This window comes from Limulus polyphemus, unplaced genomic scaffold (assembly GCF_000517525.1).
Source record: "Limulus polyphemus unplaced genomic scaffold, Limulus_polyphemus-2.1.2 Scaffold2139, whole genome shotgun sequence".
NCBI classification, from domain to species: Eukaryota; Metazoa; Arthropoda; class Merostomata; order Xiphosura; family Limulidae; genus Limulus; species Limulus polyphemus.
The window spans coordinates 175,212-192,670 of NW_013667749.1; the positions used below are offsets into that span (position 1 = coordinate 175,212).

Below are 17,459 nucleotides of genomic sequence, written 5' to 3' on the forward strand. Positions count from 1 at the left end.
GTCGAATCTGAATCACTTGAAAAAAAACACGGGGGTGCTTAACTTTTTTCCAGGTGTATAGATGAATGGCTACTTCTAACTGTCTTGCAGGCCACCACTGTCCTTCATACTCAGTTTCTCCTATGAGAAGCTGCACGGGTTGACTCATTGGTTGGGGTGGAGAAGTCTTTTTTTACCCCCATGCAATACATCATTTTTTGTGGAGTATTGTTCAATTTCCTCATCAGTTGGGCACAGCCTTCTCACCTTTGTTTGTAGGTTATGGAACTACTAGTTCTCAACCTATCCTCTTCTTCTTTTCCAACTGTACTAGAGGTCCTATTTCTTTTGGTGATGTGGGCTTCTCTGGAAGTTCTTCAGGGCCTGTTGGTGATGGAATTCCATCAGCTTGACTGTGGTCTGGTACATCTTTTGCCAATGGTGCTCGTGGTCAAGGTGTCTCTGTTTTCCGAAACTGGACTTCCTCTATTGGACTAACGGCCATCACATTCTTTCAATGACTTGTTATTTTCCAGGTTCCCTGTTTTTAATCACAGATTTCTTATCTTCTTCTGACAAAATTCTCCCTATGGAATGGTTGCTGGACCCAGTGGTGTTTTAGTGGCTCTGTTCCTAGTGGGGTTCTGGATCTTGATGCCCTTGCCGCACGTCTCAATTCCATGCTCCCACAGTTTTGACTTTCAGTTACACATCCTTTGGTTGGGGTGGTAGGTGCTCTTAGTCAGGATTTGAAAGGCCTCTCCCTGTAGTGGTGTCACCTCTTCTTCCACTCACTCTCCCCACCCTTTTAAGTTAGCCTTAGTCTGACGTACTTCACACTTCCATTCCCAAACATTGTCTTTATGTGTGGCTTTTGTCTGGTCCTTGGCTGGTGGGCCAGCATTTTTTGCAGCAAATCTCATCCTTGTTTTACCATTTCTTAACTGACTTTTGGGCAGAAGCCTCTTGGTCTCCTTAGTCTCGGGCTATCCCACTGCCTTGTTTTTAATGGTATGCCCATGTTTTCAATTCACTAGTACTTTCCCTTTTGTTTCTTTATCTCTGCCTAACCCATCTCCTTTGCCCTGTCTCTCTCCTGGATTGAAACCTTAATATAGCACTCTATACTCTTACCCTTCCTCCATTCGAGCTGTTGTCCACCTGTTTCTTCTACTACTTTTCCTTCAAGACTTTTTCCTCTTCCTGTTAGCATGCAGACATAGTCCATAAGACATGTTCACTGCACCTTATTTACTCTTCCTATATTGTCCTTTTTCCCAACCATTCTTGCCTGCCCAAGACTTTGTCTGCTCAGAAGGGTACATCTACTTTTACAACCATTCCTTCCTTTATGACCATCCAACCCTGATCATCTCCTCTGCCTCGTTAGGTCTCTCTGCTGTTATGTGGTGGGCAATGATTCCTTCGGTGTTCCTATTCCAATTTGTTTATTCCTTGGTATTATTCCACATCCTGTTGACATTTCTCCTACTACCCTTATAGGTTGGATTCTCCAGCTTCTTCCCCTGGCTTATTTTTCCCTTTCACTTGATGTTTGTCATCTTTTCTTTTTCTCTTCACATCATATCTGCCACATTCTCATTTCCCTGGCTGCTGTTATGTGGACCATTCCCCATACACTCACTGCTCATTACCTTCACCATCTTGTCATTTCCTGTTCTTTTGGTTTTCATCATTCTCTGTCACCATTTTGCACTCCATAATTTCTCTACATGTGAGTAAGGGCTCCATTTTTTTACCTTTTCATTGCAGGGGTCCTTTTCACATCTCAGGATCCCACTTAGTGACGAGTGTTCCCTGACCAGGTATACTTATTCTTAAATCTTCATTGTAAGATCTGTGTGTCATATACACCCATCATTGAGATGAAGTGTTCCACAAGAGAGTGTGTAGGTATGCCTCATGTATCTTGCCTCTAAAAGATTTTCATCTCAGACCTTACACTCATGGACTAACATGAGTAAAGCAGAGAGGGGTTACTGCCCATCCCAGATGATCTGTGTACCGTAGGTCACGGGATTGTCCTGCTTTTTAAAATAAGGTATAACAGTCATCCATTGCACAGTTTCTGGTGCAATGTTCCTCCGAACTCTCCAATGTGTTGTTTTTTCCCTTCTTCTAGTGGAGTATGGCTTCCTCCTGATTGTGCTCAATCCCACTCAGTTGAGAGTAGGGCAGTGGTGTTTTGCCAGTGTAGGTGGTTTTGATGCTCATTCTACTGTAGATCTACAATTCCAGATGCCATCAGGTGTTGGATGATGCATTCTGCCAACATGCAATTTGCCCTTCCAGCTGAGGCACCCTCTTTCTAACCATCACCTGGATGTCGGTTCCAAGTGGATATTGTGATGGTTGGAGCTGGACCAGCCACATAAGTCCTCACGTGTGTGTGGCCAAGTACTCTCCTCCTCCCATGGGCTGATGATACATTCCCAATGCTGCCTGGTGATGGACTGGAGATGCACCCCTGCTTTTCTGTCAACTTTCCTACTTTCCCATAGATGTTGGTTCGTGGTAAATATGATGATGGTCGGGTTTTATGCGCACACATGATTAATCTGGGGAGGTTTCTCCATTGTTACTGCTATTATTGTGATACAATTTTTACATGCAAAGAGTATTCCTGGCTCAGAAGTCATGTGGTCTCTCACAGGGATGTTGCTTTCTATTTCTTTGCTCACCCCATGGTCTTCCTCTCCAAAGGGGGATCATCTTCTAACAAGACCCCTCACCAACTCCATGTTGGATTCTTGGTAGTTGTGTGAGGAGGTAAAATATTCTATCGAAAATTGGAAACATTTGTAGATCAAGTACATTCTCTGAGAATATTATATTTTTTAAACTTGACATATTTGAATTCATTTTGAATTTTTTGTGACCTTCATATGTTGAATGAACCTGTAAATGTACAGGTGTAATGTGAATGTTAACATTTTCTTACATTGAAAATGTATTTCCAACAGATACTTACCCCTCTCACATTTCCCACCCAACCTCAACATTTCTGGTGTAGGTTTTGTATGTACTGCCCAATCTCAAAGTTATTATGTGCTGCACTCCTATTGGTGGAGGGTTGCTGCATGATCATTTGCATGAATACATATGAGGGTAGGTGGGAGTATGAAGACCAGTGGTGAGAGGTGAGTATGTATTGGGAATACATTTTCAGTGTAGGAAAATGTTAACATTCACATTACACCTGTACAGTTACAGGTTCATTCAACATATGAAGGTCACAAAAAATTGAAAATGAATTCAAGTATGTCAAGTTTAAAAATATAACATCATCAGAGAATGTACTTGATCTACAAATGTTTCCAAGAAATTATTTTTCCATTGTGATGGTTTCCCATAATCACACTTTCAGAATTCTGTGAATGAATTAATAAAGAAATAAAACAGTTCAACGTACTAATCCCTACTAAAAAGCTACACAACTACTGTACTTTACGTAAGTGATCAAGAAAGCAAAACCACTAATTGGAGTAGGGAATTACCAACAACAGTTATGCAACCTGAGCGAGTTCTGCAAATCTAGCTTTGCCACTTGCAAACATGCAAGTTGCTAGATGTCCCCTAATTCTGTTCATTCAATATGATGCATTCCTATCTTCAACATCTGCAGCATCATTTCACACATCCTGAGGAATATCATTCTCATTTAATAGTTGATATTTTGTGAACTGTTCTTATAACTGATTTACTTTATATATGGACTGCAAGGGCAGGAGATAAAAATATATTTTCACACAGAAAAGTGTTGAGGAACTCCTCTCAACAAAACTAACAAACCTAGCATGTTTGAATATGTCATGGTCATCTACCCAATGAGTTTCTTGATGGTTCTGAGGTTGCAGTTGTGTAAAAATATCTAAAACCTTTGAAAAAGGTTTCCTCTGCTCTGGTGAGATGTTGCCCTCTTCCCAAAGTTCTGAAAGTTATATTCGAATGGTTCTTCTAATCTGTTTATCTGGCAATTGGTTTGTGTCCACTGGAAAGTCAACATTTGTTACAAAAGTCAGTCACTATTCTTATTGCTTCTGTTGTCACAAATTTGCTATATAGCTTTATCATGAATGAAACCATTTCTGGATAAATAGCATATGTACAGGAACCTTCTATTTGAAGAAATTTATTAAAGTAGGTGAATACTGGCAGGACTGAACTGTAAAATAGCAAATAAACATATGTCAAGGGATATTCAAAGTGGGTCCTCAGTCCTTTTAATCTTGGCTTTCTTTCCTGACATGACTTGAAATAGCTCTTACTTCCTTCAGAGAGATCAATGTTCCTGGTGACTGCTCTCTCCAAACTTTGGCCATCTTAGGTTGCCATGCTTTACAACATCCCTATACACAACATCACAGAAAGCACAAAAATCAAATATTGTTGACATTCTCTTTGTAGACTTGTCAAACCAATAGAACATGTCTACACAGAAGTCTTCCACATCAAACTTTACCATTGATTGAAAGGCATCTGATGCATTACAGGCTAACTTTTGCTTAATTACATCACAGCAGAATACCTCGCTAACCATGTTACAATAATGTGCTGCTATCTAGAAGCTGTCAAATGCAATACATTTTTTCTTTTCAAGCATCATAAAAAAAATGCCGGCAGAATTCACCTAATCTAAGACACTAAAACCTTTCAGCTAAAATTCTTGTAAGCCAGGATTAATATTTGTGCTGTAACTACATTATATGTCAATTAAAACTCAAAGGAAGCATAACTCACACTTCAAATGGAGAAGTCATACTCTTCAGGTGTACAGGGAAATATCTTGAAGGTCATGAGGTTTTTCTCCTTAGAGTGCTTAGACTCATCTAAATCAGGTGAATGACCAGAGCTGAGGTTGGGTTACTTTTGACTGCTGAAGGTTTTAGAATCATACAGAAACTGCCCAGTTTGGTCTCAGATCTTACAGTGTTCTATTCAATCCTTTATTAACCAGAATCAATCTTTCACCCTTGTACTGTGACAAGGATGTTTGTATGCAGATCCACCAAGCCCTGATAGAGCTGGGCTGATAACCAAATATTTGGTACAACCTATCCATTCCACTCCTCCCAAGTTGTTGGGCAGGCTCGACTTGAACTCCATTAATTCCTGGAGCTATATCAGCATTGTTCACCACATGTTGTCTCTCCTGCTCCTGCTGAGCTGTCAGTTGAAATTGTTAGTCTTTTCTACTTTGCTGCTTGGCAAGGTATGAGCAGGTTAGTTAAGAGTGATCTAATGCTCCACAGGAAAGCAAATGCTTTGTTATTCTCCTCCAGAATGGTATCCAGGTGGAGGCATAATCAGAATAGGCTGCACCAGAATGTGTGGGAGGCTGGTTAGCTCTCAGCTGGGCTTGAGCTTGGTATGACATGGGTGTCAGGATTGAATGGTCTGAGTTACAACCACTGCAAGCTTTCTCTCTCTTACAACCTGTTCAAAGTTTAGTTACCACTATGTTTCACATTGCTATAGAAAGTGCCTCAATAAAGGAGAGAAAATCTCTAACATCCAGGTGGTGCTTCATTGCATCACCTCCATGAGCTTCTTAATAAGAATATCTTCCTAATCTATCAAAACCATTCCAGAGTAAGCCTTGACATGAAAATGACACAGATTATCCATGTAAATGACTAAGCTCTCTGTGGTGCCATGCTTCTGAGCCTTGAAATTGGCTTAACAGATTGCTAAATATTCCACTAGGTTGAACCTTTTGGTGAACATACATACACAATGGCTGTTTCACAGTCCCAAGGTGCCTGATGGAGTCTAGAACCAAACCAGCTTTACAAAAAATCAGGCATTGTACAGTCTACTCAAGATACTAACAATTTCAATCAGTTACCTGCCTAAAATGGTTTAGGAAATGGTCCAAATCTTCCTTCTCTGCAACCTTTCATGTTGGGAGCATAAACTGTTTACCTCACTCACAGGGACTGATTGTGGCCAGAACGTTTCCTTCACATCCTTTCAGCCATTAACTAATTGAGATGCCCTCAACATCATGCGTACAGCATTCTAGGTATGCACAGAATATTTGACTCTTGTGTACCTTGCCCAGGATGACAATGAGTGCAATTGGTAGCTTGTCCATCACCTCTGTGTGACCCCAGGCTCCTCTGTGATTCATGGTGATCCCTGCAGTAGACTTTTCAGATTTCATCACTACCTCATCCTCATGGTTCATCATTCAATGCCAGACATCTCATTTGGTAGTGAGATAGCTTGTGTTGGCAGATGTTATCAACCAATAGCAACTTCCATCTCCCTTGACTGTTCTACAATTGCTTTGATCAGATCTATGGTTGGCAAAAGTCTTGGAGTCATATACAGACTGCTGAGTTTGGTCTCAGACTTGACAGAAGGCACATCACAGCAACAATCCCCTATTGTCAATGGTTCTCTTGCACTGAGGTTGATCAACAGGGAGAAGAGTATGAACAGCCATTCTGGTACACCAGAAATCCATGGTTCTTTCTTAGTCATTGGTTGCAATGAGCCTTTACAGCATTGGCAAAATTCCAATGTCCATGAGAGAACTTTTAGACTCAACAGTTATCTTAAATATCTATCTTCCTTCAGTGACTGACTCTTTATCTATATCATTGGTCCTCTGGGTTGTGAAAAATGCCACTTCTGTAACAATGGAGCTTTTTTAAAATTTAATAACACAACACTATTAGTAAATGGAAATACAAATGTCAGCAGAAAATAGAAAATTCTGCAGGAATAATATATCTTGTGGTCATGGCCTCAAAATTTTCTCATTCTAATTCAGAAAGGAGGGTAGATGCCATTGGAGCTTGCAACCTGGGCATAAAACTTTGCAAAATAAATATGGAGAAGAATCGTGTAGTATGCTAATAGAGATAAGACATCTTCCTGCAGCACACATACTGCCATCCCACAGGTGGTGTGAAAATTTTCCAAGGGGTACCACTAGACCAGCAAAGGTGGTTAAGGAAGAAAGCTAGGAAAGTAAGGATAATAAAATGAAATGTAAGTAAAATGACTGTAAGAGGCATAAAACTAGCAGATGCCATAAGAAAGAATAAGAGTAAAACTTGTATTTGTTCTAGAGACCGAATTGAAAGGACAGAGTATGAAAAATATAGGTGCAGACTACAAGCTGTTCTATTCAAGAGGGTCAAAAGGAAGGAATGAAGTTGGAATTGTTTTAACAGATTCAAGATGAAAGTGGTCGAAGTAGAGAGAACACTGGATCAACTCATGGGTGTAGATTTGTTCCTGGTAAACATCAGGTTCGAAAAGAGAGAGGGCTGGTTTGGTTTGTTATGAAATTTGCTAAAGCTCCTCGAGGGATATCTAAGTTAGCCAATCGTAATTTAGCAGCAATACACTAGAGGGAGGGCAGTTAATCAATACCACCAACTCTTAGGCTACTCTTTTACCAACGAATAATGGGATTGACCATCATATCATAATGCCCCCATGGCTGAACGAGATTGAGAAGCACCCTATAACATACAAGAGCGACCAGAATAAGATGCAGCTTGACTACATCTTAGTTCAAAGGTGGGACAGAAAAAAGGTGTTTGATGTAGTGATACCAGGAGATGCAGTGGCACACCAGCATAGAATTTTGATAATGGAGATGAAGAATAAGAGGAACAAGAAGAAAGGAATTGAGAAGATTAATATGTGGAAACTAGAAGGACAAAACAAAAGAAATACACAGGCAGTAAAATGAAAAATGAAAGAGATACAAAAGATTGCTGTTATTGAAAAGTACTGAAGAAATGCCTAATTCAAGAGGCAGAGAACATTTACAGTAAAATATAAGGGCGAGGAACCAAATAGAAGGAAGCGTGATGGTGGAACAAAGAAGTACAGCAAACCATCATGTAAAATAAAAAAACCTTCAAAGAATAGCAGATAAAGAAGGACCTCTGTTCAAGAATAGTGTACAAGATAGTAAAAAAATTGAGACAGAGAGCAGTAGTAGTGGCAAAGAACGAGGCAATTCAAAATTGGTATAAGAACACAGAGGCACCAGAAGAAGAGAAGAAGCCTATACAGAATAACCAAGCAAAGGGAACTGGCAAAGAGACATTGCAGTGATCAAAGTAATTAAGTACAAAGAAGGGATGCTCTTGATGAATGAAAAGACAGTAATACAGAGATGGAAGCAGTATTATGAGGAACTACTTAACACCAAAAATGAAGCAGAAGAGTTAAAGGAGTTACCACCAATTAAAGTCCCAGTACTGGATGTCAGTAGAGCAGAGGTCAAAGACACAATCAGAAAAATGAAGATAGACAAGATGGGAGGTCCATCAAAGATTGTCATTGAGATGGTCTAAGCATTAGGGGATGATGGAGTTGATTATATATGGTCCCTGTTGAAGAACATCTAAATGGAAGAGTGGATACCTGCAGAATGGAGAGAGAGACTATTGATACTCATCTACAAGCAGAAAGGAGAAGGTCTTGAGTGTGAAAACTATAAAGGAGAATCTGCTGAGAGTGAAAGAAAAAGTACTGGAAAGGAGAAACAGGGAAGTAATAGACATTAATGAAATACAGTTTGTGTTTTGGCCTGGGAGAGGAAAAATAGATGCAATCTTCATTGTTCAACAGTTGCAGGAAACAAGAAGTTATACCATGCTTTTGTAGATTTGGAGAAAGCATATGACAAGATGCCATGAGAATTAGTATACTGTTGCCCCTGAAATGCCTAATTCAAGAGGCAGAGAACATTTACAGTTGAACATTTACAGATTACAAGATGCCATGAGAATTAGTATATTGTTGCCCCTGAAAGAGAGGAGTGCCTGAATAGCTGATCAGACTAGTGAGAGCCACTTATGGAGTGACAACAATTGTAAAAACTGTATATGGAGAAGTAAACAAGTTTGAAGTAAACATTGGGCTGCACCAAAGATTAGCCATTAGCCCCCTGCTGTTCATCATTGTCATCATCATCTTGAGTAAGGTGTGCTATATGGGAACCATGTGGGAACTATTAATCGCTGATGATCTTGTCTTAATAGCTGAAAGTGAGCAGGAGTTACAAATGCAAGTTAAAATGTGGCAGAAGAATTTGGAAAGAAGAGGCATGAAAGTGAATGCCAGAAAAATGGAAGTCATGGTGAGTGGAAGAGGTAGGAAGAAGAAGGATGTAAACAGGAAGCCATTGTATTAGGTAAAAAAACCTTAGGTACTTGGGGAGCTCAATCCAAAGTGAAGGAGGAAGTGAGAAAGCTGTGAGAGGTAGAATCCAGGTGGATTGGAGGAAATGGAAGGAAGTAGCCACAGTCATCTGTGACAAAAGGTTACCAAGGGCACTGAAAACCAAAGTGTATAAGACCATGATTAGACCAGTGCTTCTCTGTGGAGCTAAGATGTGGACATGAAAAAGCAAGGTGGCAGCTTGTTGATAAGAACAGAAATGAGAATGTCACAGAAAGATTAGAGAATGAGTAAGGAAATATCAAGTGTCTGTGGAATAAAGGAAAAGGTAAAGAAGGGGAGACTTAGGTACTTTGTCACATGAAGAGAAAAGAAGATGAACAAGCAATAAGGAAGGCATTTTAGCTGTTAGTAGTTGGCAAAAGAAGACAGAGAATGCCAGTAAAGCATTTCGAAGATGGGATTAATGAAGACATGAATGCGAAAGGAGCTGCAGAAGATCTGGCAATGAATAAAGATGATTGGAGGAGGGCAATAAGTGGGAAGGATGGTGACCCCTGCTAAAGGGAAAAGCTGAAGAAGATACTCTATGTAGATATTCAGGTCAAACTGATTTTCCTTGGAGCAATAGGTTCATTGAATTACATGAGATTCAATAAGATATCTATTACAGAGTAGTTGTGATTTTCTCTTTCATTAACCGAGTTCATGAAAACAAAATGAAGAGAGTGGAAACAATTAACACAATAACCAGTAATCTTTATTAAATCACTAACACAAACACAGTATATGTACTAACTTAGGATGCTGGACACCTCTTTTGCTGGATGTCAATCTATTTTTCTCTCCAAAATGTAACGTTACCTATTTCAGATGTAATGTAATATATTATATGGAAACTGCATATATAGAATAACCGATTAATTCTAAAAATATTTTATAAAAATAAGAATGTAGAAAATGCATGATAATTCTTATGTACCACAATAGGTTCATGTTAAGCTCAAAAGGGGAATCATTTGCACCTAATGATCTCTCAGCCAATATGCATGCTATGTAGTTGGTAGTTGCCTTTTAGAATATGAATATTTTCAGAATTTGTACATTTAGAAATACTTATTAGCTTAGCAAATAAATTTATTTAGTTTTTGTAATGGTATTGCTTACTTTATTTCTTAAATTTTAACTTTAGATTTCTGATACATCATGTTCAGGACTTGTACATGCAAGTAGAAAAAAATAAAAAGTCAACAAGTAAGCCAGTAATTTGGCAAGTTGTTGAAGACAGGATTCAAAAGCAAATGATGCTTCGTGTTGTTTCCTGTGTGCAACTAGCTAGCAAACAACATTCCCATTGTAGGGTAAGTTATTAAATACTGTCAGAATAATTATGAAATGATCTGTTTTTACTTTTCCTTAAGATTTTCTGATTGAATGTTTTACATCAATAAGTATGATTATTAAGTAAAAAAGCTAACAGCAAGTGTTGAAAATTGTATTATGGAAACTTGTAAAACTAAATTAGTTCAGTATATACACTACTTTATGTTAATTTAGCTGAAAGTGTTAGATTTGATGTACATATTCTTAAATTTATTCATTTGGTACTCATAAGCCTCTTTAAATCAATTGTTAGAATTCAACTGCCAATTTTAAAAAGATTTTTTTCATGTTTTATACCACTTATGAAATACTGTGACCTTTCCTTATTGGATTTCCTTTAATGGCAACTCAAAGTTCTAAATGTACTCCATGCAATGCAGAGCATGCACCATTTACCCATTATTCTCCACTCTTCTATCTACCACTTGGCTTATTGTGAATATGTCAGCTGAGTTTACTTAAGCACTAATTTCCTGCCAACATTCAGATTTTCATGTTGACAGTTGTGATGTTCAAATCATATTATCTTTTTTTTTCACTTTGTACTGCTTCTGCTTCTTTAGAAGCTTTATTCCTGCAGCCATCCACTATTGTGTAGAGAGTTCCCTTAGTTACATTGTTGGTTCTTATATTCTAGTGTATTCAGGCCATTAATATCAAGTCTTCTGTGAATGTTCCTAATGAGTACCAGAGTCTTATGGAAGCCAATGTGATATATCTATTCTTCTCCTCCTTATATGAACAAGCCAGTTGTTTTGCACAAACTTTTTCACCTTTGCCTGAGAAGCAAGTTTTGCTGTCCATCCCCAGGCTTGATAAAGCTCTGCTGGACTTAATTCTCTTACTTCCTAGGTATGTACATATTAAATCTTCAACTGATTTATTTTACACCTGAAGTTTTAATATTTTGTTACAATATTCTATTTTGGAATCTTTATTTCTTCCTCCTTTTACCAATGTTCAGGTTATGGCTGATGCTCTTAAAAATTAGTGCAGTTTCCAAAAATTACAATTGTCTCACATTTATCTATATTTTGCTTTTAAGCAGCATCTTATTTATCTGTTCATTTCATGTCACAAACTTTAAGCCTCAGATTGTGTTTCTTTTTAACCTTCCACCCTGTCTTCTCTTCAATGCTCAGTAATTATGTTGATTTTAAGACTTTCTTCATCAGCACATTTACTAGCTGTTAGCTATTTTCATTCTCCTGATTGTTTTTCTCAGAAGCAAGTGACTGCTTTACATGTTTTCTTTCTACAACTCGTACCGACTTGATTTGGGTTACACGTGACTAGCTTGTACTTTTGATTCCCCTATCTCTCAAAATTTGATGACCTCCAAAAGGTTTATTTCTTTTGCCCTTTTGTTTTTCTCAGTATATCTCCTGAATTGATATCTCAATCAGGAACATTTTGGCAGAAGGAGCTGTTTAAAGCTTTGGCTACATGTTTTACTTATGATCATCATCCTACTTTTAGACATCCAGTTAGTAATAGCCATCTTCCTTCCTGTATTACCTGCTTCTTCTTCTCAATACTTTTGCTCCTATTGAGTTGTAAACCATAGAAGTAAGCATAGTGGACCTTTTTGCCTCATACAGTTATTTTCTTTCAGAGTGGCTTCTCCTCTCTGGCTTTTGGGAGTGTAGATAGGATAATTTATCTGTGGAACCCTTGACTTTGGAACCCTTGAGTTTCTTCATATTTTCTTCAGTTTAGTTTGTTTTACCCAATTTCATCCACTTTTTGCTTATATAGTTTCCTTTCCTCTTCTATATAATTCAATTTGTGTGAAAACTTTGGGTCAGGAATTTTAGAACCTTTCACAGAAAAGTGCTGTCAAATCTAGGAGTACACTATACTTCTCCATGCATTTACTCTTGTATCTTCACTGTACCATAAAAAAAAAACAAGAACTTAAAGACCAGTAATAGATCTTTCTCATCTCAGCTGTTATCTATACATTTTTCATTTCAAGATGGGAAACATGGAGATTTTATGGAAATTCCTTCATCATGTATTTTATGAAAACATTCTGATTTACCATTCTAAACATGTTCTTTTCTTTTGCCATGTGGTAGTGGTTCATCAAATTATGGCCCTTCATTTTGGTCTGGTTTCAGCTCCTTATGTCTTTACACATGTAGTTAAAGTATTTGCTGGGTTTATACACACTCAATATAAATTTTCATCATTAACAGATGATTGACCTATTCTCACTCAACCATCACTTCAGTTATCAACTCACTGTTGTCTAACTAGCTTATCAGTTTCTTCTATAGGATGAGTTGTCCATAATTTCAAGTCTCAAACAATACCTACTTCGGATGTACACTTTCTAAGGAACTCTTCATTCATCTTTTTTAAAATTGCAGTCCCTGGAGTCTCAGTTGTGACTACATCTCTCCTCTTTTCCATCTTTCAATGATGTTTTCTCTGCTTTAGGGGGGATGGTTTTTCTTTATGTGGGAATTCCTTTGAATTGTGCTCAGATGAGACACTTACAATGAGTTCTTGCCTCTAATTCGTATCTTATCATCAAAATCATACCTCACAGAATTTACATTCTTCTTTTATTCTTTATTATCTTCATGTGTGTCTCATTCAGAAGTTTACTGCTATATAGGTTCCTCCTTTCTTCCACCTCATCTGATCTGTACCATTTCACAGATGGCTTCTCTCTCTTTCTCTTTCAAGTGCACAAGTGCTGTACTAGTAGAACATCGTTTTTCAGCTGTGTTCCTGACCTTATCAGTAATCAGTTTCTTACACAAGTCTTTTGGAACATTGGACAGTTCAGTGTTCTTATCAAGAGTTCTACTTGGGTGACATATATTGACAATTAGGGAGGAACTGTATTCCACACTCTTCATTCCACTACTATACGTCTACTTCTTTGGCTTTATTCATATCATATACATCTCTGGGCCTGTCATGTGCTAGGTGTTATGAACATTCTCTTTCCATAGATTGTCAGCTTCTTCCTACAGGGTTGACACTTCACCTTCATCTTTTCCTTGGTTGTGTCAGTGGCTTGATTGTCCTCTGATCAATACAATGAAAGACAGCCATTTTCTCCTTTACTGTTCCCCAGTTTCAGACCTTACTTCTATAGCAGTGGATGCTTTAGTCTTATTTTGGGAAAATATTTTTCTCTATGCCTATCCTCCTCTTCATCTTCTTCCTTGGGTAATGACTAAAATTTGTTCCTTGAATTATCAAGTTCTCCCTGTGGCTCCACATTGGCCAGCTGACCTGTGGTTTCCACTAATATTTTGTTTATCTGTAGGAGATCTTATCTTGCTATCTCTTTTGAAACACCTTATATGCCATCTTTGAATATCCATCTTCCATAAGCTGGATTAGTTTCTCAAGTAGCTCAAATTTTGTCACATTCTTGCAGATGTTCATCCTTGGCTATATACCATTCTTGTTGTGTTCTGTTTTGAAATTCCTGCCTTAGAAGTTCTATTTCTGATCTTTCTTCATCTCCTTAAAAGATTGTCTTAATTTTCATTTAGTTTCTGTCTGTTTTTTCTATTGCAGGCTATAGAGCTCCCCTCTCTGCTACCTTTACATGCCACAAAGACTTTTTTATTTTTCCATTTCTGCTATTTCACAAGCTTTTTTGAGCCTTTGGCTTACCTCATCCATAGATATTGTTCTCTGTGAGATTTAGTTTATGTATTAAAATGTCTCACTTCTCTTCCTTTTGAATCTTTAGTAACTCGTTCACTCTACCATCTTTCACTTTTCTCTTACTCACATCAGGTAGAAGATGTGACATTTATATTATTGATGCTTTTTATACACTTTTTTTCTATATCTGTATCCTGATGAGGTTTCATACCAACAACTTGGGCTGCAATAAGAGGTACCCACTGTTCTTCACATTTGTGTTCTGTATCGTGACTGACCCATATTCTTCTTCTAAAGAATGTTTTCTATATCTTGTCAAGGCCATTTGTTACTATGCATTGCACAAATGCTCCATCCACACTAACAAAATGGACTGTGCAACTGATCGATCTTGTCTGTTGTGATGTACCTGTACATCATAAAGGTGAATTGCAAGTCACATCTCATCAAATTTGCCATTTCACAATGTCTTTTGCTTTTTATTATTGATATCTGTTAGGGGACATCTTACAAGACATCATGTGGGTGAATCCAATTATATATATATTCAATTCTACTTCCTTTTCACTGCTGGCTCTTCTGTTTGCTGCCTATGGTTATTCCTCAAGTCAGATGGAATTAATAGCAGATGAGTTATTTTCTTTTAAATGCTTATCTACTAATTGGGTTTACACCTACATTGTATGTGGTGACCCAGGTATTTCTATTCTACCAACATCTCTGTTAACAATGAGTTTCTGAGGTTGAGAAGCTGTTTTGTTAGATATACATGACTGTTTCTATTTAAGCTTAATGCAAGTTTTATGATTTAGATAGTTTATATAGCATGAGTGTTAATTTTGTTATTTTTAGAAATGGTGGTTTATTACAAATTTGTTTACATAACTGTTTTTGAATCATACATTGTGTAGTTCAATAGATGCAAGATAAATAAAAAAAAATTGGGAATTTAAAAACCAGCAAATAGGGATCAAAAAAAAGTAAGGAAACAAGGCTAGATATACTGTAGACACCATTTCCTCAAACTACAAACCACTATTTTGGCTCCATATGCCGTTACCTAGAATTAAATAATTAAATTTGGTGGAGTCAAAATAGGGATTTGTATTTTGAATAAATAATTTCTACAGTACCTCCAGTCTTACTTTTTTTTTACAATCCTATTTGCAGGTTTTTAAATTCTGAATTTTTTACTTGTTTGCTGGCTTTGTTATATGCTCAACTCTGGGCAAAGGATTACTTATATGGTAGTTAACTTTATACATTGTAATGATAATAAACATAGCTAGTAGCCACCTGATACAGTTCATGATTATTTACTGTAGCTATTGACGATTTGTTTGCATTAGTTCGAGATGTAAAATGTTAAGCTGCAGCTAGAGGTATTCATGGAGATTTGTTTGAGAATATAGTGAGCATTTATAGTTTCTGTGTAACTAACTTCTCTCTATACAAATGCATAGCAATGGGAAATATATACCTAGACTAAAGCACAACTCCCACTAAGCACGCATAAAATGAAGCATTCAAATAAAATATACATGTCTAAAACATTGCTTTAAATAAACCTTTGTGTCTTTTAAAATAATTATTCTACAAATGTGTGTAATAAAATTTTATATTATGCGTATTGATTTTTTTGCTCCTTCACTTCATACATAATATAAGAGTTGGCTCCCTAAGGACACCGACTGTATAGTGTACAAAGCATTGAGTGTCTACATGTTACAGTAATCTAATGTTCATCTATTATTGGCAGGTAATTCCTGTTTCACCCTGTACTTAAGCTCTTAAAAGGAACACTAGATATTTGTAAGAAAGCTAACTTCAAGGGGAAATGATAACATCGTTTACACTAGAATTATGATGTTTACTAGCTTACGTAAAATGTAGAAAAAAAAAGTGACTTTACCATACCACTATGACCTTCTCAGTATTCTACAAAAGGTATTGGTGCAACATATCGAGCTGTTTTTGTTGTAGGCTGACAAAAAATGACAATAATAATGAGAATTACAAATGGGCCATTTTGAGTGGATTTTATTTTCCTTGTAAGTCCAACATGCATGCTTTTTTGTGCACTTTTATATGTGTACAGCCTTAGCAGTGAATATTAAAAATTTTAAAGTGTTGTTGGAACTGAATTTTTACTGTTTAAGGTGCTTTTTGCCTGAACGTTATATTAACATTTTGTGCAATTCCTTGTGATCCGGATTATGAACCACTATTGTGATTCATGATGAATTGGTCATTGTTATATTATTGTGTAACTTTACTATAGCCTTCTGAGTTTTCTCATTGTTTTAATTGAGTATTATAGCATCATAATATCTAGTAGTATGTGGAACATTCTAGACCTTTGTTGGGGTATAAATACTCATCAAAAATGTAATTTGATATAGATAGATCTAGACTGTGTGATTTTCAGTTTAGCCATAAAGAGCGTGTAGTGGTGATTTTTAAAGTGAAATGATCACAGATTATTGTAATAATAGAGTAGAGAAGAATAATTTGTCTTACCATTTGTATTCTAAGGTAATTCAACCAGCATTTGTAGACTTTGATGTAGACAATTATTTAAGCTCTGGATACATTTGTGGTAACCAACAGTGGTGATTTTAAAGTGAAATTATCACAGACTGTATTTTAATAACTGAGCAGGAAGAATAATCCATTTTGTCAAATTGTGTTCTAAAGTAGTTGGACCAAATTTTATGGATTTTGATTAAAAAGAGACAATCATTTAAAACTCTGGATACAGCTGTGATAACCAACAGTGTAACAAACATTGTTATAGATGTTTGACCTGTTTTAATATAATATTTTAAAGAAGTAGACCGTGTGCTGTTTGTTTATTGTTGAAATGCATAGCCAACAAGTCACAGACACCTACTGTAAATAATCCAGCCCATACATAAAACCTGTCGGTGGTGAGCCAGCCAGGATCTAAAGTGGTAAATGGCAGTATAAGTAAACATAAACAACAGCAGCAAATAGGCCTATATACACACAGCTGTAGTGGTGACAGAAATATTGAACAGGTCACAACCACATTATATAACCATGTTGACTGACTTTGATAAGTGAGTAGAGAGTGGCAAGTGACTAGGAGAATTTGTAAAAAAAAACAAGAGAGAGAAAAGAGCATCAACAGAGAAGAGAGGAAGAGAAAAAAGAAAAGGAGACTCAAAATAGAGAGAATATAAGCACAAATTGTGAAAGAAGAAAAGGAGAGAGAAGAGAGACTGAAAGTAGAATACAAGCAAAAACTGAGATCACCA

At 37.0% G+C, this 17,459-nt stretch overlaps 1 protein-coding gene across 1 annotated transcript in view; it reads left to right on the forward strand.

The window, feature by feature from the left end:
* Nucleotides 1-17,459, forward strand: part of LOC106466064 (cyclin N-terminal domain-containing protein 1-like) — a 72,343-nt gene that overhangs the window by 42,292 nt on the left and 12,592 nt on the right. The window contains exons 4-5 of the mRNA XM_022394016.1: nt 10,349-10,517; nt 11,177-11,391. Coding sequence (XP_022249724.1) covers nt 10,349-10,517; nt 11,177-11,391 — 384 coding nt within the window. The remainder of the gene's footprint in view (nt 1-10,348; nt 10,518-11,176; nt 11,392-17,459) is intronic.